The 23022-nt window shown below is 53.0% G+C and overlaps 1 protein-coding gene across 2 annotated transcripts in view; it reads left to right on the plus strand.

Moving 5' to 3' along the window:
- The first annotated feature begins 1519 nt into the window (after nt 1–1519).
- The window catches only part of NTNG2 (netrin G2), a 46450-nt gene continuing 24947 nt past the window's right edge, over nt 1520–23022 (plus strand). Inside the window, exons 1-3 of one of the 2 annotated variants that reach the window (XM_040531179.1) lie at nt 1520–1740; nt 4355–5474; nt 21566–22209. In XM_040531179.1, coding sequence (XP_040387113.1) covers nt 5262–5474; nt 21566–22209 — 857 coding nt within the window. In that variant the 5' untranslated portion in view covers nt 1520–1740; nt 4355–5261. The remainder of the gene's footprint in view (nt 1741–4354; nt 5475–21565; nt 22210–23022) is intronic. The other variant, XM_040531180.1, reaches the window with a different exon arrangement.

Below are 23022 nucleotides of genomic sequence, written 5' to 3' on the forward strand. Positions count from 1 at the left end.
ACTCCTTTTTATCCTGTTACTGTACCATAATAACTAATAAAGGAGTAATAAGTGAGACATGGGGAATTTCCAGGGGATTCATTACTACAGAGGAGACCTAAAGGCACGAAGTGAAATCCAGGAATACTAGCCAGCCCTGAAATCCCAGCCAGTGCTTCTCATTTAAGTAATACTGCTGCTATAAAGTGGGTGTTTACAGAAAAAATAACACGTGGAAAGTATCTGTCTGGGTCTTGACCAGAGACGGGGAACGGGGATTGACCCAGAACCAAAGGCAGTCCCGCAGGCAGAAGCTACCCCCTGCCTCAGTGTAGCAGCTAGGTGGGGCCACAGTCAAGATACTTTCTATCATTTCCTAAGTCTCACTTTTGCTCCACTACACCGAAACATTTCCCAGGAGAGCTCTAAATCACCTCTGCCTGGTCACAGGGTGGACTGTGGGTTTTCCAGGGACTCTTGGATGGGAGAAGCCACAGAAAGACCCCAGAGCAGCCGGTAAAAGTAAATCATGTAACGAAATACTGAGTCAATGAGATTGCAAATCACATACAGATTGGACACTGCACTTTCTGGCTTAGAAATTATTGAATTATTGGTGAGGAACGAACAGTCATTTTTTGATGGTTGTGTACGTGCGGGGGGACAGCGGGTTTCTTTGTTTCTCCTCCCTGCAAATAAGCTGCCATTTATCCCTCTGCATGTCAAAAACCCGTCGCTGCCTAGGAATGAGCCTGGCTCCAGCCTCTGCCAGGGCAGTAGCCAGGGGTCAGCACAGCAGAGCCTGGTGCAGGGCACCAGGGACCTTTACCTGCCACCGCTTCGTCCGCCCTGCGCCCCGAGAGCAGCACCCACCAGTTCGGTGCCCTGGGCGGGAAGGCACCGTTGCACCCTACAGGTCTGTGCTCAGCCCCCTGCCTCACATAAGGAAACAGGGTTCGGTTAAATCCCAGAGCACGTCCCCCCCCCCCCCCCCCCCCCCGTTCTCAAAGCACTTCCCAGCCATCTGATTTCCCCCTCTCCGCGTTCCCGCTCTGTTTATCCTATTAATTCCAGCCACCCCCTCTTCCCCCAGCGCGCACACACACACGCAGCCTCCTTCGCGGCATCTTCGCCAGCAGCAGCCTCCCCGAAACACCCAGGGCGCCCCACCGCTGACTCACACGTGCGGGGAAAACCCCTCGCGGCCGGGGCTTTTTCCTCGAGCGAACGCGGTCCCGTGATCGTTTAAGGAAAAAATAAAATAATAAAATAAAATACAAACGTCGCGATTATTAACGAATTAAATAAATAAATGAAAATACTTGGGGGGGGGGGGGGGGGACGACCCAAAGGGGGGTGGCAGAGCCTGCCAGCGGCTCGGACGGGGCGGACCCCGCAGCCTGGCCGGGGCCGGAGCCCCCCTGCCCGCAGCCTCCTCTTCCTCGGGCGCTTTCCTCGCCTGCCTCCCTCCCTCCCTCCCTCCCCCGCCGCTCGCATTTCCTCCCTGCACCTTTAAGAAGCACATTGCCCGCCGCTGGGATGGGGTGTGCTAAAGCTGCACAGAGGAAGTTACGCAGCCCGGATCAGGCACGGGGATAAAAGCTCCGCTGGGGATTCAAACGGGACCGCAGCCTCGGCGCTAACTTGAGAAGGGAGCCGGGCATCGAGCACGGCTCCGGCTGCCCTCCGGGGGGGGGGTTCCCCCCGGCCCCGAAGTTGGCGGCTCCGCCGGGAGCCCCCCCGCCGCAGAGCTCCCCCCCGGTAAGGATGCGCGGCGCCGAGCCCCGGGAAGTTGGGGTGCGGGGACCCGGGGGCTCCCCACCCCGCCGCCGGGGGATGGGGTGGGTGCTGCCGGCCCCGAAGCCGTCCCCCCACCCCCGAGCCGCTGCCGACCCCAAAGCCGCCCCCCCCCGAGCCGCTGCCCCCCTGGCGGGGCGGTGGCAGCGCGACCCTCCAGCTGCGGGCAGGCATCGCTCCCCTTCGGACTTTCCCAATAAGTGATGCGGAGCCGGGGAGGCTCGCCCTTTGGGCTTTTTTTTTCCCCCCCCTCTTTTTACTTTTAACCTAGTCCTTCAATGCTCTCAGAGTGCTTTAGGGCGAAAAAGAAACCCCGGGCGAGGCGTGGAAAGGGGGAAAAGGGTTTGAGCCGAGGCTCGGAGGCGTTCCGGAGAGCGGGGCGGTGGGAGAGGATTCACGGGGCTGAGATTTACGGCTCGGAGACTCGCAGCTCCGAGACTCACAGCTCGGAGACTTGCAGGTCTTTCTGCTGGGAGCGCGGGGCTGCTCCTCGGAGCTTTGCAACGCCGTTCGTGCAGCCCAACCTCCCCTCGCAGCGCTCGCAGAGCGGGCATTCCCCAACTCCGCTCTTCGGGGGGAAGGGGAAGGGCTGCTGACCGAGGAAAAGAAGGGACAAAAACTCCCACGCCCGGTCCCCACGGGGAGAAGAGTGGCTCGGGCTGATTTCTAAGGCAACTTCCGAAATCAAAAACTCCTCCACTGAGTTTACTTTGTCCCTAATTCCAGGGCAGCTCAGTTGTTGCTGTGTTGTCTCTTGTGTTCAGTTGCGTGTTAATCCAATAATAATTAAAAAAAAAAAAGAACCAGCTAAGTCAAGATACAATCTAATTTTGTGGTTTTAATACCCTGGCTATCAGTCCCTTGTGATTGCTGTGTACTCTTCAAAGACAACAAAGAGCATTAATTCTATTTGTTCCCATGAACTGCAGTTTCTTAATAATATCAGGTGAAGATTTATTTTGTGAGGATCAGACCAAACCAAGCAGGGCAAAACCTTCAGCTCAGGAAGTCTCCCCCGTTGGTGTGCTGACTTATTTCAGAGCACCATCGTGCTACTATTTCTGCAAAGGGACTGTAACATTTAAGTGTTGCATCGCAGACTTCCCAGGGAGCCAGCACGCCTGTTTGATTGACTGACTGTAAGTTCCCAGGCAAATTATTTCCCTGGGAATCTGCAACATTTAGCAAGCATAACAAGAAACTAATAGATATTATAGATCCTTTCTTCCCGGGTTCTTCCCTGACAGCCATTCAGGCGCGAGATATGGTTTTACAGCTATGAAAATAGATCCATAAACTTAACAGCACTGGAGTCCTCATTAAAACTCCTGCTTGTTTTATACACAACACTGAAGTCTCACGCACTCTGATGTTATTAGGCACTTGGCTGTGACCAGTTTGGTGTAATAATTAGGAACTGACTTATTATAACTGAAAAGACAGCTCTGATGTCAGCGGGACTTATAAACACTGTGTCACACCGTTTTATTATTTTTACTACATTTACTCATAATGTAAAAATAGCAGCCAGTCTATTCTTTGGGAGTTTATTCGGATCCAACGCAGCTATAATAAGCTCTTCTTTGAGAGCTAGCGATGAAGCATGAGAGAGAGCTTCTCTTTTCTGAACTCATTCATCTCAATCAGAAATCTTTCAACTAAAAAGGGGGGAAAGGGAGATGGCAGCACAGCAATATGAATCCCCCAAACATGGATCAATGCATCTGTTAACCTGGCGTTTCTGAGCTTTAGTAACTGAGCTTTATGAGAAAGCAAATACTAGGCATGCTGTTGAAGCAGGCACCTCCAAATTCTGGGAGAAAAGTTGGGGAATCCAATAGAAAGAGAATTAGCCAGAGCTGAATTTCTGTTCTGGATGCATGCCTCCCACCTCCTCTTATGAGATTTCTCTCCGGGATCTAATGCTGAGAGAGGGTTTGACTCTCCCTTTTCAGTTCTTTGTCATTTTGTTTTGTAATTACTTAAGATTGTTATAGCTCTATTGGAAAGACAACAAAATTGCAGAATTGTTGTTTTAACCTGAAATGAATACTGGGAAGGTCATTGCTCTTTGTATTAGGTGAACCTTAAATGTTATTAGAACTTTGAATTGTTTTTTATTAAATGTTATTGTTCAGATAAATCATATGTGGGGATGCTGGACAATGTATCTGTCTCCCCAGCTGTCTTATTTATTTGCTTATCTTTTTAAGACCTTCAATTTATCTGTCTGTCCCTGGTCTGTCTGCATATTCTCCATCTTCTAATGACCTACAGCTACTCCTTGATATTATTTGAAGACCCATTAGAGCTATTGTTGTCCAGCTGCTGTTAAAATCAGATACCTTAAATGGGGCAACGCTCCTTCCAATCTCCCAAACAGCAGAAGAGCCATAAGCATCTTACTATGGATTTCTTTTTATTAAAGTTGTATATCTCCCTTTTACAAAAAACTGGCCTGCATCTTGGGAAGCCCGGCCGAGGTCTGTATTTCCCAGGGGACCCATGTTCTTACAGGTCTTGTTGCTCCAACTGCACCCCCCTTTCCCCAGCTAATTTGTCTTTCAATTTGTTGTAGGTGCAGCCTGCTAATGAACTCCCCTTTTGCCCTGATCATGCAACAGGAACGAGACCTCAGGTAGCAGCATGACTTGGAGCTGAACTTGGCTTGGGAACTCAATGCTCCGTTGCCAAAAGGCACAGTCAGACAAACCTCCGTACGCCAGCGCCTCACCACTGCTGCAAGGAGCAGAGGGAGAAGCAGCGAGGACAGCACTGCTCCCACCGATGCGCTGAGCACCCAGCAGCCTGCTCAGACCCCTGCAGATGTCGCCCCCGACACGGTAACGCCAATGCCGTCACCTTCTGGGAGAAGGGGAGGTTAGCCCCATACAGTCTCTCCTGCCAGAGCCGTACTGACGACCAGATGCTGTAGTTATCTCACGTACTAACGTTCAAAAGCCCCAGTAATTATTTCAAGCAGACCCCGGGTTAAGGCACTTTACCCAGTGACGCATCTGCAGCAGACAAGAAGGTTGAGGAAAACCTGATCCAGCACCATCTCGCAGCCTCTCCAATTTACTGCTATCAAATTTCATCAGCGACTCAGAACTTGATCTTTCTATTGATTGACTGGAGTCACCTCTAGATATTTTCATGCTGATTTGGAAGCCCTTTCATACAATAAAGCAGAAAAAATGAGTTTAAGGAAGACTTTTGACCACTGAACAACAATTCCAGCCAAAACTTTCCGAATCGAGTAATTTGCAAAGTTGGCTTCTGCGCCGAGAGAAATTCTCTGTGCCTGAACACGGCATACAAAGCGGGATCGTTCCTATCCTCAACTTGATCTCCTTGGACTGGATCATCTTTAGATGAGGAGTTTCCATGCTGATCCTGAGAGCAACCCCTAGCCCAGTAGCTGCCTTCCTCAGGACTCTTGGCACTGCCCCTGCCCTGGGATCCCACACTCGGCCGCAGCTGCCATGCTGTACCTGCTCGCTCTCCTTCTGCACCGTCTCCCCTTGGCCATGGGACAGTATGACATTTGCAAGTCCTGGGTGACCACAGACGATGGCCCGTCATGGGAGTTTTACGCTTGTCAGCCCAAGGCCATGCGGATGAAGGATTATGTGACAGTGAGAGTGGATCCGGCAGGCATCACCTGTGGGGACCCTCCGGAGCGGTTCTGCACCCATGTAAGTATTTCCCTCCTTGTTTGATGCACTGTAAGAGGCTCTGCTTGTAGGTGGCCAGGCACAGCGTCCTGCTGAGGTGACGCTGGAGGAATATTTCCACTCAGGGTGGCAACACTGGCTGCCACCTTGAGCTCCCAGTCTCCCAATCTGGGAGATGGGAAAAGTTGTCCCTGCGCATCGTGGTGCTGCACGAGGGGTGGGTGGGCCCGTGAGCGGGGATGGGGCAGCGCACCAAGGGGTGGGTGAGGAGCTGGGGAGGGCTGAGGGACAGAAAGACAAGAGCTGTTCTTGGTCTGAGTTTCAGAAGCACAGCTGCCAGCAGCAGCCCGAGCTGCTCTGAGAGCACACACCTGCCTGCTGAAATGTGTGGTGGGTTCGCCAGTCCCACACCAAAAGTCTGCCGAGTCCAGGGGCCTCCCTGCAGGTAATGCCCGCACCAGGGCTGTGCCAGAGGTGGGCGCTTTGTCTCGGTGTAAGAATAAGGGCCAGGACAGCAGAGGCCGCGGGGAGCTCAGGGTCAGCTGGTCTGGCACCACGACTTTCCCCAAAGTCCCTGAAAACGCAGCTCTCCCTTCCTTCTGGTCTCAGTGTGAGAAGACTTTGTGGACAGACACTTGCCCTTGTAGTTGAAATCTTTAACTTATTTTCCCTTAAATATTAATCATTGCATTTCATTCCGTGCACCACAAAGCTCAGCAGGAGCATTTGATTTATAATTCACAAGGCTTTACGTTCTTAAAAAGAGTTCAGGGGTCAAAGCAGAGAGCAAACCAGCATGGCTGCAGCGTCCTCTGCCCCGTGGCAGTGGTGCAGGGCACAGTGACAAAGGCAGCCCCTGTTGACAGGGCTTCCACCAGGGAGAGCACTGAGCAAGGAGCAGCTTCTAAAGTACGCCACCCTACTAGCTGCAATGAGAATGGGTGTTCTCATCTAAGTCAGCAAAAGAGAGAAAGGAGTCCCAGTTTCTGTTGCCAGCTCTAACCAGAATTGGGTATCCTGTGCCTCAGTTTCCCACCTGGAGAACACCCTGGGCCTAAGCAGCTCAGAGCTTCTCTTAAAAATCCAAGAGAAAAAAAACACTGCTTTGATGCATCAAAAGACACCAAGCATTTGAGACCATCACAACATGACACCACTATTTACCCCATTCTCTCCAGCCTACGGGGGGGCTCATAGAGCCAGAACTGTTTTCACTAATTCCATATAAGCAGCAGCTTTTCCTTTTAAAAGATCATTCGAAAGAAAAGATCGAGCCAAAGGATGCAAATAAAGCAGTTAACTATTGATAAGGCGCTCTGGAGTCCCATTTATCTGGCTGGCTGCAGAAGGATTAGAAGGTGAACAACAGATTGCATTCTGCTAAATTCACGGCTGCTATTTGCAAATGCTCCCTGGCTGACGGTGCGCTGGGCTCTGGCTCCACTGCCCTCCGAGGAAGTAAAAGATACCAACAGAAATCAGCTCTCTGCATCTCTTGCTTCAGTCAATACTGAGCTAAAATCTTTCTATTCTGGGCACCAGCAGCGTTTCCCCATAGCGTACGCCTGCCATGTGCTGTAACACTTGCAAACACCGCGTACGTCCCTGAATGAGCGTTGCACAAATGCAGAACATGGATTTGCCTTCCTGTCCCTGCCTGACCCCGGCGGGAGCACGCCCGGCCCAGCCTTTGTCTGGCAGCACAGAAACAGTCCTCCCCAGCAAAATCCCTGATAAATTCCCTGGCAGAGACACGAACTCAAAACAGAAGCAATACACTGCATGCTATTTTTCAGATTTTTTTGGATAGGTTTATGAAATCCCACCTTATTTATTGCCTCGTCTCCCACATCTCACACCAGTGCTGCCCTCTCCGGAGGATTAGAGTTTCTAAAATGAAGCCAATGAACTCCAGCACTGCTGACCCCCCCCCCCCCCAGCATTTAGTGCACAGAGTAGGAGACGGGGTGAAATCCGTGCCTCAGGACTTGTGTGCGTGGAGGCCGTCAAGGTACATTTTCAGGGCCCTTGTCACGGAGAAGGGCACACGGCCACTTACTGCTGAGCATCCCCTTACGGTCGGTGTAAGGTGGAATCAGCAAGAAGCGGCCTCTCCATCACGGGCCCTGGGTGGTGACTTGACACCTATTGACATGCAGAGAGGCACGCAGCGTCCGCAGCGGATGTGAGCGGACTTGTGCTAGCCCTGCGCAGGGGAAGCGCTGGACAAAAATCAATGCCGCTGCCTGCCGATCATTGCGACCTCAGAGCCCGGTCCTTGCTGCGAGGGGAAGGTCGCAGCTTGCACAGACCCAGCGGGTCGGCGGTGGGTTCCCACGCGAGCCCCTCGCTGCCAGCCCGCCCCGATGCCTTTCCCTGTCCCATTACCCTTTCTCTTCAGGTTTTAATTATTTTCACGTAACAGGTGGGTTCTCAAACGAGCCCAGCTTTCCAACAGAGAGGTTCTTACAGTGGCTATATTGCTTTCTTAGGTGTCTTTCAAAACAGCAGGGTACTGCCCATGAAGTTAAGCTAACATTACTAAGAATTAAGCACAGCCCAGCAGGACGCCTGCGCTGCTCAGACAACTGAAATCAAAGTTAAAGACACGCGGACGTCCCTGGGTGTTGGAGGTGGGCCATGATCCTGCACACAGCATCACTGGATGAAGGTGCAGAGCCCTGCGTGGGCATCGGCAGCAGGGCCAGGACTCCACGAGCACCTCCTGCGAGGCTCTGACCTTCCAGGCTGTGCCCGTGCCCCGGAGGCTTTGCACAGCCCAAAGGATCACACACACACACACTACAGTTTCACCAACTCACAGCAGCCCTCGGAGTTCTGCAGGAGGCGGCGCCTGGGGGATTGCAGGAATTATTGGGAGGATTGTCTTTTCTCAGTTTTACAGCAATTTCTAGCCACATCTGGCTGCTCCCTTCTGGCTGTGCAGCGTTTTGCTGCCTATTAAAGTCCCGAGTTTTTGCTTTTTTCCACAGCTCTCGAGCCGTCCCCTACCCATGTCAGTGCCCTTCTGGCAGGGTTACCTGAAAAATGAATTGTACTTTCCCTTCTGGCAGGGCAGGGGGGAGCGGTGGGAGCAGGAAGACAGATGGATGAGCAAATAAAAGCCTGAACGATCTGAAAGCACGACCGAAGACTAACAGGGAACAACAGGGAACGGGACTTTTAACCGAGGCTGCCGAGGGGAGGGGGAAAACTTCAAAGACCCAGGCCAGGACACAAAGCAGTGAAATGCAGATTTCAAACCAGATTTCAAATGGGAGGTGCTGGCCAGAGGGGCCCAGCCAGGAGCCACGGGCACACAGGGCTGGGGCTGCAGACGGGGTGCAGGAAGGTGGCCCAGCCCTGGCACTGAGCTGTTCCCCATTGCTGAAGCACTTTGATACCGAGCAGGGGCCTTGCAGAATTTCACTGTCAGGCTTTGGCACTTCGCACACCTGATAAAAAAAAATGACCCACAGGTTTTGTGGGCAATTTACATACAGGGCAGGTGGCAGGGAGCGAGCAAACATCACAGCCACGTTCCCTGTTCCAAAGGGGCCGGCAGCTCACTGGGTTTCCAAATCATTACAGCAAAGGTGAGGGGAATGAGCAGAGGTGTCAGGAGCTGGCTGCCTGCGAGGCAGCGGCCACCACGGTGGTTCTGCTGCTCCTTAACACCCTGGCAAGAGCTGCCTGCAGCCCTCTGGATCGGAGATATTTTTTTTTTCCAGAGGTGTCAAGACAGTATTTCTTGTTCAGACAATGCTCTTTGATGCAGGGCCGAGCTCTTAGCCCATATTGATGGGTCAGGGGTATTTTTATTTAGCGTCAGCATTGTTTCATCAGCTAATAGAGCTTGTTGATTTTGGCACGGGTACATGAAAGGAAAAGGCTTTATTTATTCATTACACATTCAGCCAAATTTGATGTTTAGTTTAATTCTTAGCTAAACTTTCTGAATGGCATGGGTTTATAAGGCTTGTGCTAAAGAGCTATTTCTCTTCTGAGACCAGCTGCTAGCATAGGAAAAAGCAGACAAACTTTTAGGCGCAGAAGTCCTTTTCCCTAGGCTCTTAGCCTGTGTCACATACTGCTCCACCTGGCAGCATCTTCACACCCTTGTTTAGGTACAAACAGATGACTGTGGGTCTGGGGGTGATTAAAACGAAGGTCAAAGTTTTTAAAGAAAGAAGGAAAATGGAATTGCTTCACAGATGCTCTTCCAACGGCATTCGTAAAGATGCAGCCTGACCTGGTGGTTAAAGGATGGATTCATCCCTGCTGGGATCCCAGGCAGTGACAAGATATGCAGACCTTCCCCAGCCTGGGGGGCAAAGCCTGAGGGGTCCTCAGCCTTGTGACCACTCTGAGACTCGAGGCCAGCCTTTGGGCTGAGCAGAGCCCATACACGAGTCAAATCCTTTCCAAGGAGAGGGGATGTTCTCCCTCCTTGAATGAATCAGCAGCACCCACAGTTGACTGCAACCCCAGCCTTGGCCGTAGCAGGGGGCTGGGTGCCAGAGCTCCCCGTTGCCCTTCCTGGCAGGAGCTACGTGGCACTGGGGACAATTACTTTGCCTTTATGCCAACGTTCAGCAGCACAAGAAGCCCACTCTCAGCTGTCAAAATGCCACTGGCAACTCAGTCAGGGACAGAAAGCCTCATATTTCTTTCCACATCTGTGAGGTGCTAACAGACCTGATCCCCCATCAACCCTCCAGAACAGACGTGACGCCTGGAAAAGCCTCCTCTTTCCTTTGAGTAGTGCCTGGAAAAGCCAACTTGATGCCATTTGCATCAGGATGAAGGTTTCCTAATTCACCAACTGCATCCCTTGCAGCATTGCTTTCCAGCATGGGAGAAAGGGCTGGGGTCTTTTGGATATATTCCCCCCCCACCCCCAATCTCTTCTCAGCACCAGGGCTGCTGCAGAACACACTATCCAAAGTCAGGACCAGTGGCTCCCTGCCCTTGGGGCCAGACCCTTGCATTGCACGTTATTAGCTCCTCAGCAAATTGCACGCCACCACTCTCCTACCACAGAGGCTACTCTGGTGCAGCAGGATCTCGGCATTATAAAAGCAGAGGCTTTACAGAAAATGAGAGAATACAGCTTGATTTTAAATTAGAGAGTGCTGAGCAAACGGGATTTCCACTCACAGTCCGTGGCAATTTCCTTAAATGCCCAGTTCGGGATTCATCTTGTTGCAAAGTGGGATATTGCTCTCCTAACAAGAATCGCTTCAACTCGCTGATGGAAAAGGCTCAGCAACAGAAATCAAGCTGTCAAGTAGATTTAATTGGTAGAGTGAACAGAAAGTTTACCCCCACCTTAAAAGAGATGAGAAAGAATAAACTGCTCTTACGGAAAGCTTTGCTCTTCAGTGGGGACAGCATCCAGATGGAAAAAGCCAGAGAGCAGTGACTCCAAAGGCTTGCTGGGGAGCAGCTCCTCCAGCATCTGTGGCCCTCACTCGTCCACCAGCTCCACGCACAGCAGTTTTCCATGAGCAACTTTTGAAGCTAAGAGATTCAGGGAAGTCCCTCTTACTTATTTTTAATCTGTATTGTATTCTGTAGCATAGATATGATCTCCTTCAGGCCCTGACACTTAGTGGGAAGGACTGCTCTTCTACCACGGTCTGGTTTCCACAAGCGCATGCAACAGCAAAAGCAGAGTAAAGGATGCAGGAGCCCTGACAGGAGATGGGTGGGTGCAGGGGTGTTCACCACCAAGCTGTCCTCCTCCTATGAAGGCTCTGGGGGTATCTGCACCCCCATTTGAGGGCTGCAGCAGTGCCTCTGTTCTACTCATCTCTCCCCCCAAGGCACCAAGTCCTGCCCTCCCCCATTCAAACTATCTGGGCCTCTCTCAGAGAATAAAATATTAATAGCAGCATAGCAAGCCTCTCTGCAAAGGCTGCATGTATTGAGCTTGCAAGGCGCTCAAGCTTTTAGAGAGCAGGACACTTTTCCTACTTCCTAAGCATTTTCTTCGTCCTGAATCAATAATGCACTCCGAGTCCAGCAAACAGGTCGCTGCTGCTGCACTGCTCCTGGTAGGGGCCGCGTCTGCACTCAGATGCTCTTCTGTAGCGAGACACGGGGCTTAAACTGGCAGAGGAGGGATGGGGCAGGATCCAGGCAGCTTAATTTGTGGACAAGCTTTAGGGAAGTGCCCCGGGAAGAGCAAAGCTTGCAGCTCTTGGGTACAGAATGTCCAGGTTTGGAGGCGAGCTAAAAAGCAGTCAATGGGATTAAACCTCCGCATCCCTGAACGTGTGCCCACATTTGCTGGCCGAGGGGCGCCTGCTTCATCAGCTCCTGATCCCGCTGGCTGATCCCAGCCTCGAGGTCGCCCCTTAATCTGCAAACTGGCAAAAGGAGCAGTGGCATAGCACAGCCCCACCCCGACGGCAGGGCGGGCACGGAGGTGAGGCCAGGCAGCGGAGAGGGGTTGGGGTTACAGCGGCTCATCGGGGGATTACCAGTTCCAAATGAAGGAGCTGCTCAAAAATTATTACATGGGAGGCCAGGCTGCGCGCGATGCGTGGATGTGCCCAGCGCAGACAAGATTATCTGCTTAGGAGTGGAATTTTCCACGTGGTGCTTAACCCTCGCATCGCCCCCAGATGGGCTGCACACGCATTTTTGGGCCGGGGCGATCCAGCAGCAGAGGCTGGGCTGCTGCTCCGAGGCACCCCGGGGCTGTGGAAATGTAAGCACTGCTCTGAAGGCAGCCCTGCCAGTGCCATGCTGGGGTCCTGCTGGGAGAAGTCACCCTTAGACTGGGCTGATTTCAGCCTGGTGCTTAAAGTTTGTCCTGTCACCAGATTTTTTTTTTGACCATTTTGTCTGTGCCTGAGCAGTGCCGGCTGTGCTGCGAGCATGGGGAGGTGACTGGGATCAGTCCTTGTGTGTGACGGGCACCAGCTGCCTTCTCCCTTTGCAGAGAGGACTCCTCCTGCCTGGTTGTCAGACTCCTGCCCAGACTGCACGATCTATGACACGGGGATCCGTGCAGACCCTTTCCCTGTGGAGGAGCTAAGCAGATTATGGGGAAAGTTTCAGAGACAGCATGGGGCAAGAGCTGAGGTTTCCTTGACCCTTACATCAAGATTGGGTCAAGGAGCCACTACTCTGATGCTCAACTGCAGGTACCTGGGACCTTCAAAAGCTCCTGGCAAAGCCAGATCCTGCTCCTTAAATCTCTCCCTGCCTCAGTTTCCCCACCAGGAGATGGGATTTTGCATTGGTACCCCCCAACCCAGCCACTCACGCATTTCACCATGGCTGGTGGAGCAACAGGAGCGGCTACGCCTGGAGAAGGGCACAGCCCTGAGCGAAATATGGTGAAATATGCACAAGATGCTTCTCGAATTCAGAAACAGACTGGAGAGGGGGAAGGGGAACAGCAGCCAGCAAAGCACAGGTTGCATCTCCTCTCTTGCAGAGAGATGGGCCCAAGGGAGCGCGAGAGCCTTGAACGAGCAGCATGCTGTTCGGTGAATGAGTATCTGCTTCAGGCCAAAGGAAAGAGGCAAAAAGAAAAGCGAAATGTCTTGCTGAGCGCGTACCGGCGTGCGCTTACTAAGAGCCGTGCGGCGAAGCCAGCGGTGCGTGTTCTGCTGACTCACGGTATCCTGAATCCAGCAGGCAGGCAGAGCATGTCCTAACGCCCCGTGAAGAGGGGTGACCTTGCACTCAGACAACCTCCGATCCAGGAGGAATAGAAAGAAAGGGAGAGAGCAATCAATCCCCCAAACCACTGCGTGATGGAGGGGGGAGTAAGAGTGACATTCGGCTGAGCCAGAATTAGCAACAGATCTGTGGAGGGACCCCATTTCCACCCTATTAATAATTCATCCCAGCTCTGCCTTTACCTGCTAATAAACAGGAAACAGCTTGTTAGTGAGGACGTTCTTCTCCCCTTTTGCTTTCTCTGCCCTAATAAGGGCCCCTTGCAGATGGCTGGGGGAAGGGAGGCAGCGAGGGAAGGGCACAGGAGCGAGCAAACATCCCTGCGAGCCCACGCGCCGCTCCCCATCCCTGCAAGGCTCCGTTCCCCGGAGCTCCCTGCCTCCAAAACGGAGCCAGCCTTCCCCTGCAGAAGTGAAGCTGCTAAATAATCCACCACTTAATCACAGACACCTTGCCAGAATCTGCCTACACGCACAGGCCACTTAAAAGCATCTCTTCAGAGGGTCGGCACGGAGAGGGAAGCGATGCGCAGGGCTCCGTGCCCAGCTCGGGGCACACCTGCAGGGTGCAGGGACGAGGGCTTTGCTGCGAGCGTTCCCAAGCTCCCAGGCTTCTGGATTACCAAATAGATACGTAACTTCACCGAGTGGCATTTAGGAGAAACAGGCAAACACACATCATCTTGAAGAAAGCTATTAGGGTTTAATTCTGAAAAGGCGTGTTTTATATTCGGAGCACCCCCAGCATCCCCACAGCCCAACTTTGCGGCAAACGTGGCCCCATCCAGGGACCCCTCCCTGCCAACACACCAAGAATCCCAAAACAGCGCAGGCAAATACTTCTGAAATGTTTGCTGGATTCAATACAAAGCCTCGCATTACAGCAAAAGCCCACATAAGCACCAGGGATGGGGTAACCAGTGCAAGAGGAACTCGGGCGGCTCAGAGTGGCCTTGTCACGCACCCTGCAGCTCCCTGCGTCCCTCCCATGTCCCCCAGCTTTGCAGCTCCCTCTGCATCCATCTGCCTGATCTCTGGCCATGTTGTTGCAGACACATGAGCAGGGTCCATCCAAGACCAAGGGACCCTCCAGCTTCTCAGCTGGACCAGGAGTTGGCCAGGAGAAACCACTCATCGCCTCTAAACCCACCCGTGGCAGGGACAGACACCAAACCGCAGCATCCCTTCTATTTCACAGCCAGTGCCACATCCACCCCGGCTGGGGACGGTGATCCTGCGCACCAGGACACAGCGCAGGGCACTTTGCAGCCTACAGGGAGCTGAGAAACCCCGTCCCTGCTGGGGCCACCTCCAGCTCCCGGGGCACCGGGCTCAGCCACCGCTGCTCCTGCAGCCGAGGGAGGTGCAGACCTTCGCCCTGCACAAGCAGGGACCCAGGCAGCGCTTCGCTCCGGAGGTATTTCTGCTCAATTATTTCCGTGCTCCCAGCCATCTCCGCCGCTGAGTTATGCCACTTGCCAGCTGTTGGAAATAATCGCTGTAAATTAATTATGGATGTTTCACCCCTCTGATCCCTCCCAGCCCCCACGAATAGAGTGAAAATTAATTGTCAGCAACTATTTCCAGTTCTCTGGGAGTCCCATCCTGGCCACTGGCAGGTTACGGTTTATGCCCTGAAGCATGAGATTTAATTACCCACGAATGTTAGTTTTGATCATAAAATCACCTCGTCTTTTCATAAACCCCAACAGAGCAGTTGACCCCTGGGGTCAAGAACAGCAAGAGCTAAAATGCCTAGTGATGGCTTTAGGACAAGCCCACCTGTTCCCCCGTGTAAACGGGATTCTGGTCAGGAAACAGAGTCGCTTCCTGGAGCAGATATTGGAAGAAAAACCAGGAAAGTCTCCTGATCCACTCATATCGCAGCGTGGTGACAATTTGTGTTGCAGAAGGCAGGTTTCACTGTGTCAGAGCAGAGGATGGAGCCGCTCGTCACCTGGGCTGGGACGGGGACCGCATCCTGCCTGCTCGGCGCAGGCTGGCAGCTGCAGGGAGCAGCACGGGGGCAGCGGGGCTGCTAATCCCGGGATTAACCCAGGGAACTCATCTGAGCGTAAAGGAGAGAAACAGAAAAACAAATGCACTGAAACAACCCCTCCGGTTTTATCCTGCCACCTGCCACCCAGACAAACCCAACGCTGCGCTCTACGGGGAGAAGCCACAAAATAAAACTTTGGGTGTCTGGATGCCGAGAGCCAGGGACAGAGCAAGTGCTGTCACCGTCACTGCCCAAAATCTTCCCCAGCAGGAGCTGTGCTGTGAGCACGGGGGCTGCTCCAGCCGTGCTCCCGGCCATCTGCTGCCCCACGGGGCCACCGCATGTCAGGGACCCTGTCCCCCAGGGCTTGCAGGCACCAGTGCTACCGGTGACAGACAGGCTGCGCAGGGGAGGGGGCTGCAGGACACCTGCTGGGAGCACGGCAGGAACAGCAGCAGGGAGCAGGTGCACGCAAGGATTTTGCCAATGCAGTTGTTTTGCAGGGTCTGATGGAAATTTGAGACGAACCCGAGCGCTTTGTTGCTGCGTGAGGCAACGCGGGGACTTTGTGAACCTAATCAGCTAATCTTTAAGCTGAAAACCAAGGCAGGGTCATAGGTGCACTGCAGGAAGCGGAAAGACCTTGGGATGCACCTGAGAGCTCCTTAAGACGTCTGGAGCAGGGCGAGCACCGGGAGAGGATTGTCACCTGGTGGGTGGAGGTGACATTCAGTGCTCCCTGGAGGGAGGTTTTTGTGCTGCTTTTCCTCATTGAAATCCCTCCAGCAACCACCCAGCTCAAAGGCCAGCGAAACGCTGATCCCTCGCAGGGTTGTTTTGCCCTGGATGACTCGTGCTGCTCACGAAACCTGATAAATGCTCGCAGAAGGAGGGGAAGCACCACGCCATCCCTGCCCAGCGCAGCCCCCCCTGCCTCCTGCCTGCACCCCAGCCGTGTCAGGGCTGGTTGTTGCCGATGACACACAAAGGTCAAGGCATTCTCCTGGCTGCTGGGTGAATCTGTTTGCTAAGTAGCAGTCCCATTTGCAAAGTCTGCAGGGAGTTGGATCAGGTTGCTGGGGACTTTTAACGCTGTCAGCTGTAGAGGGGGTGACCCAGCTGCCCAACCATCACCAGCTCTTGCAGAACACCCTGGAAATATCTAAGGTCTGAGTTCTTGGGGAAAACACTACAGAAGGAAGGACACAAGGGAAACCTGCACAACAGCATAGGTCTTTGTGCCCAAGAAATGCATTTAATTCCTTCCCCTTGGATAAAAATCTTCCTACAGGAAAGCCAACATTTCTTCACCCCAGTTAAAAACAAAGTTTTGATTTCTGAAACTACTCCAAACTGACGTGACACTGCTCTTCTTCTTGGGATTGGGATTAAAACCAGATCGATCCCAGGGTGACCTGGGCTCTAGGAGAAGCCTTGGCCTGAGCTGTAGGATCTCACCAGGCAGAGGAGACCTGGGGAAACAACACAGCTCCACGGGGTCCCCAGGCCAAGACACCAGCTGAGCAGCTCGCAGGGGTTCTGACAGTGGTGGTTAGCATCTTTGGCCGATCAGTACAAACTTCCACATTGTCCCCTCATTTTTCATCGCTCAAACCTTTATTTTTTCCTTTAACGTTACTAATATTTTTATTATTTTTCTTCCTTGTGAAGCTAGCCATTGTAATTTCTTTCCAGCTTTTCCTTTGGCATGGGGACCTACTGAAGGCTGCAGTTTTATTTCTGTGCAGCTTTCTCCATTCACAACAGATGTCTAGTTTGTTTAAAATATTCAACAGCTTAATGATTAATCAAGTAATTTCACCTACAAAAATATATAATTTTATGCTATGAGGCTTAAAAATGGCATTATCTGCCAGGAAAAAAAGCAAAACAACTTTGTGCACTCATTAAGAGCCCTAGGAACCAGCTGGGCTTTGTGAAACCGGGCTTTTAGTGCGCCTGTTTTCCCTGTTCCCTCTCCCCCCAGCAAGGTGGGGGGCAGCTTACCTACAGCACCCTGGATTCCTGTCATCATGCCTTGTCAGAGGGAGCTTGCTGCCCAAGAAATCCTCCTTCAAGGACCAAACCCCCACTGTCACCTTCAGAAGCACCCTCGTGCAGCATTTCTGCTGAGCACCGAGAGGAGGTGAAACCCAAGGGTGCATCTGCAAACACCAGCACGGGACATTTCCAGACATGTCACCCCCCCGGGGACATTTTCCCCATGCCGTCACAGTCTTACTGTAATGTCATTTATTATGACAACTTGTCCTCAGCTAGGATTTTACCGCTTGCCCCAGGGCTTCGCCCATTTGGGCTGAGCTTGGGGTCAGCAAGGCTGCAACACTTTTTGATGCAGCTACAAGAAAAGAGCAACCAGAAGAGCATGCTGGAGAACTGCAACATTTAGTTGCCGTGAGGACATTCACGACTGACTTAATAGCGTGAGACTAAGTGAACTGTTTTATTTTAAGCTCCCTGGGACCAAGTTTCCCTGGCTAATGCATTCTGACTTTTAGATTGAAGACGTAAATATCTTGAGACTTTGGACAGATTCTTTGGAGGACACATGGCTTGGATAAGGAAACCAGATCCTAAAATAATACCTGGAATTGTTTCAACAGCGCTATAACTGATCTTACCAGGACCAAGGGAGCAGCCAAAGAGTGGCCATCTGTTTCCGCTCCCCCCTGCCCTCCCAGCTGACTGCAAACCACCCCACCAGCAGCAAACGCATTGAGCATCCCGAGGAGGAAGGACATTTCAATAAGCCCAAAACCAAAAAGGAGCATTTCATTTTAGCAGAGGAAGCCATAGTGACGTGACTCACTTGGTGGCTTTTGAGGCTCTTGCCCACCTTTCAGCGCTGTCACTTAGAGGTTATTTTCACATTTGCCCTGTTAAAACTCAGCAGATCTCAAGCCATATGCCACTCAGGAGCATCAGGGTGCTTAAAGACATCCTTGGGCTTGCTGACCTGTGCACGTTTACAGGTTTGTGCGTAAAGGAGCCACCAGGGATCATGAGCCTCCAGTTCCCTGATCCCTGGGACAGGCATATGGGAGACAGGCAGGGTTTTGGCCTTGCTTCCTCCTGCTCTCAGCCTGCCAGCCCGCACCAGGAGGCATGCCTGTCCATGGTGCTGGGCCAGCTCCATCCATCCCTGCAGGTGGGACACCAGGAGGGGCCTTGAATTTGTCAGACTCGGCTGCTTCCCCTCAGCGCTCCTGGGAAACCTCTCCCACCTCCCACCCTGGCCACCCTTTACAGCTGCAGGTACCGCTCTCACACATCCCCTCTGCTCTGGGTAGTGTTTTATCATTGTGGTTTGGTTGCAAAGCTCTTCCCTCGTGTAGTTCGTCCACTGGTTAAGGAAGCCTCCAATGTGGATGATTATCCACAATAGAAGCATCATCCCTAGCCCTGAGGATGGGCCTGGTCAGCACAGCCACGCTGGGGACAGCTCACGCAGCAAATGCTCAGTGGAGATTCATCCCCTACCTGCTTGGGTGCTTTGGCAGCCCTGACGGCTGCTGCACACAATGAAAGGAAGCCACACCAACAAGGGCACCCCTGAGCAGCATCATGAATTTATTGGGGAGCCTTCTGCTCTGCCCCACAGGCGGTTCCCCCACCAGCCCCACACCACAACGCCGCACTGCTGTGCCTTTCCTCAGACATGAAAACAGAGCTCCAGGACGGCCTTTTCAGGGTTGTCCTATTAAGCCATTTGTACGACCGCATTTGTAGCGGAACCATACTGCAACACAATATGTTGCCTCAGCACAGGAAAATGCACTCAAAGCCCCCAAAGCTTCGGCTGATGGGGATTTTTCATCCTCTTCCATCAGCAGCCACTGTAAAGCTGTGCTAAGAGGCAGCTACATCCCCCAGCAGGAAGCTGTGTCTCATTAGCAGAGGTAAACAATTCCTCTGAACGTGACGAGTCAGGAGAGCATATTAAATATGTCAATACCTTATTTTTTTTTAATCCCTGCTCCAGTGCGGCATGCTGCAGCAGGAGGGGCCCACCAGCACCCCAGCTGGTATCTGCCCTTGCTCAGGACATCTTCCTTTGGGAAGGGAGCACCAGGCAGGTACCCTCATCCCACGACCTGACCCACCCGTGCAGGTCTGAGCACATCATCCATGCCCCTCATTCACTTGGTACAGCTGCAGGTGAAAAATAACCAAGCCCCTACCGAAGCATCCATCCAGTGCCCTCCCTGCTCAGGGGGATGTGCATGCACCGCACCAGGGCTCAGCAGCTCCAGCCACAGCCCCTTCCGCCCCCCGCACACGCAGGAGATGGCAAAAGCCACACGTCACTGCAGTTGGGGTTGTGTCAGGAGGTTGAGCTCATATTGGAAACAGTACGAGTTTTGTTGCTTTTCACCCCCTGGTTTCTGCTGCTTTCCCTGGCAGCTTAGCACACACATGCAGCAAGGCATGCTTTATTTACAGGAGCCCCCACCCCCCCCCCGGCCACTGCTTCATCCCTCGCAGAGCAGCCTGGTGCTCACGTACAAATCAGCTGCTCGCTGTTTTTGCTTATGGAGCTGCCTTACTTACAGCACGCTACCCAGAAGACAGAATTATTTATGCCCTCAGGAGTTTTTCTAGGCTTCTCGGCACTGTGGCCTCCGCTCGCTTGTACCCAGCACGCCTCTGAGACGTGGGGAGGCAAAAAGCCCATTTTACAGATGCAGAGTGGAGACAGCCCTAGGCAGTTCCTAGTGGGTTTGGTAGCCCAGCTGGAGATGGCAAACCCCAGATTCTCCAAAGTACCTCACATTATACCTCAGCATCCGTGTTCAAGGCGCAGTCCCAGTCCCCACATTGCACCCATGAGTACCCATTTGTGGAAGCTGGGTCTCCCCTCCTCTGCCTTGCCCAGGGTGTTCGTAGGGCACCATAAATCAGACCACAAGCACTTCCATCAGCTTTGCAGGTCAGAGCAAGCCCCTGGCACAGGATCAGTGCTACAGACACATAAGCATCCTCTCCCCAGACTTCCCCTGCTCACAGCACCAGGGATGTCCCAGCCCCAGGACACAGCCAGCCTGCCATGATCCCTGCACCTCGCAGGGTTTAAATCTCTGGTACCATCATCAGCACAGCTCCTGCATGCAGCACCCTTCACTCCAGGCCACCCACAAAGCATTCAGAAGCAAAACCATAGAACAACTCTCGGTCTTACCTTACTGCTGTGCTCAGGACAGCCAGACTTTGCACCCCTGCAGGCTGCTCACCTCCAAGCATCATCCCTGAGCAGCTCCAGCTGCTTTATCATCTCCTCTTGTCACCTCCTCGGTGCCAGGTGGCTCTGCCTCTGTGGTGAGAGGCCCAGCCACAGCTGAGCCTGTTGCCGTACCAGGCCCTCTCCCTCCCTATCCTCTGTGTTTGGGTTCTGGGAGGTAGAGTGACAGTATGAGGCAAAGATGCTTTGTATGCAACAAAGATTTGCAGTGTGAAGCCATGCAGGGCTTTTCAGGGGTCAGAATCTGAAAAATATACCTGCTATAACACATCTCTGCATCATCCCCAAGGCAGGCCTGACCCACACCACTCCACCCTGCAGACAGGGGCTGCAGGGCAGGACAAACCCCAGCTTGTAACGAAGAGTTTTAACACACACACATGAGCAATGCACCCATCAGCACAGATAACCCTGTTATTGAGCTGAAAAATCACCAGAAATGGTTATTGCATCGGGCTGATTGGGTGCAGCCCAGAGCATGCCTGCACCACTTGTCCCCAAGGCCAGCATACTGTCCTGGGGCAGCCTGGGGGGTTCAGCAGAGACACCACAAGAACAAACTTCTGTTCTCTGTCTTACATCCCAGTCCCGTCCCAGCTCAGGGCACAGGGAAATGGGGCTTTCCCCCTCCAGCAGTGCTGGGCCCCGCTCAGAGAGCCTGGGGAATGGTGTCTCACCGGCCTGGTCAGTGTCAGGAGCCGGCGGAGGCATGGAGGCTGTGTCTGGGGATTGAGACGTTCCCTTTTTCTGAGCAAGCAGGCGTGAATGTGGCTTTCCACGGGCTTGTAACTCGGCCAAGCTGAAGTGAAGTTTCTCAGAGACAGTCTCAGGGAAAACGCTTTCTATGAAAATTGCCCCTGTGCCAAATTGAAGGGCCCTTTCCCAAAGGGCCTTTCAGAGGAAACAACTCAGCTATTCTCATGGCAAAGGCAAAGCTACATATTTGTCTTAAATTCATTCTCAGAAACGGCATCATGCAGAGCCAGGCCCCTGGCACACTCCGGCTCAGCTGAGCAGTTAACATTTTGACAAAAGCAGCAAAAAAAGGAGGAACGGGGGCAAGCAGGGTCTGGCTGCGAGCTCAGTCACCCCCGCGTGGCCCACAGTGCCCAGGCATTGCTTTCTTCTCTCGTGACCGTTGTTGTTGTTCCAGGAGAACCCGTACCTGTGCAGCGACGAGTGCGATGCCTCCAACCCCGACCTGGCCCACCCGCCCAAGCTCATGTTCGACAGCGAGGACGAAGGGCTGGCCACGTACTGGCAGAGCGTGACGTGGCGCCGGTACCCGGAGCCACTGCTGGCCAACATCACGCTGTCCTGGAACAAGAGCATCGAGCTGACGGACGACATCGTGATAACCTTTGAGTACGGCCGGCCCACCATCATGATGCTGGAGAAGTCGCTGGACAACGGGAGGACTTGGCACCCGTACCAGTATTACGCAGATGACTGCATGGAGGCCTTCAGCATGCCAGCACGGAGGGTCCGGGACCTCTCCACCACCAGTGCCAACAGGGTCCTCTGCACGGAGGAGTATTCCCGCTGGGTGGGATCCAAAAAGGAGAAGACTGTCCGGTTCGAGGTGAGGGACCGCTTTGCCATCTTTGCTGGCCCCGACCTCAAGAACATGGACAACTTGTACACCCGGCTGGAGAGCGCCAAAGGGCTCAAGGACTTCTTCACCGTTACTGACCTGAGGATGAGGCTGCTGAGGCCAGCCCTGGGGGGCACCTACGTGCAGAGGGAGAACCTGTACAAGTACTTCTACGCTGTCTCCAACATTGAAGTCACCGGCAGGTAACGGCCACTGTGTTTCTTTAGGTAGCTCTTCTCGGAGGGATGAGAAGAGGGTTACTGCTAGAAAACTGAGCCATCGGTGTCAGTGTCAACTGATGAGATTATCGGTGTTTCTTCCTCTAAGACCCTCTCTTCCAAACCAGGCAGCACTGGTAATAAAACAGATGTGACCTTGCAGGGAATGGCTCAGGCACCTCAAAGGCTACCATGGGGGTGTCCAAGAAGGGCTGTGTCCTTCCCAGTGTGGTGTAGGGATGGACAGTCAGGTCTCAGTTCCCTCCCAGATTCCTGTCCCCCTCTGTCCCCCGTTCACCCTGTCCCCAGCTGTGCAAACATGGGCAGCCTCTGCCAAATATTTCAGGGGTGGTATAGTGGATCTGGGGGTGAGGAATGAGGCTCTCCCCATTACACGCCATCCCGCGGGTGGTACAAGCAGCATGGGTCATCCTGGCTCAGCCCTGTACCCCAGAGCAGCCCTGTCTCAGACCGGAGAGGTTTGGGGTGAGGCTAAACCCAGAGACAGATCTGAGGCAGGGGAAGGCAGAAGGGGGTTTGTTTCTCCTGGTTTTTGTTTTTTGTTTCTCTGTACAATGCCATATGTTACGTTATGACATCAACCAAAAAAGCGAAGTAAGGTGGAAAAATGCCGAGATGGCTAATTTCCCATCCAGCTTGTGGATTCAGCTTGTGTGAGACTTAGAGGCGAGAGGGAAAAAATCTCCCCATCACCCACCCCTGCTAACAAGGATCACCACAGCGACAGAGAACCCATTTGTATCGTTTCCAAACTGTTTGCTTCTGAGACTTGCAAGC

This window comes from Cygnus olor, chromosome 19 (genome assembly GCF_009769625.2).
Source record: "Cygnus olor isolate bCygOlo1 chromosome 19, bCygOlo1.pri.v2, whole genome shotgun sequence".
Taxonomy (NCBI): domain Eukaryota; kingdom Metazoa; phylum Chordata; class Aves; order Anseriformes; family Anatidae; genus Cygnus; species Cygnus olor.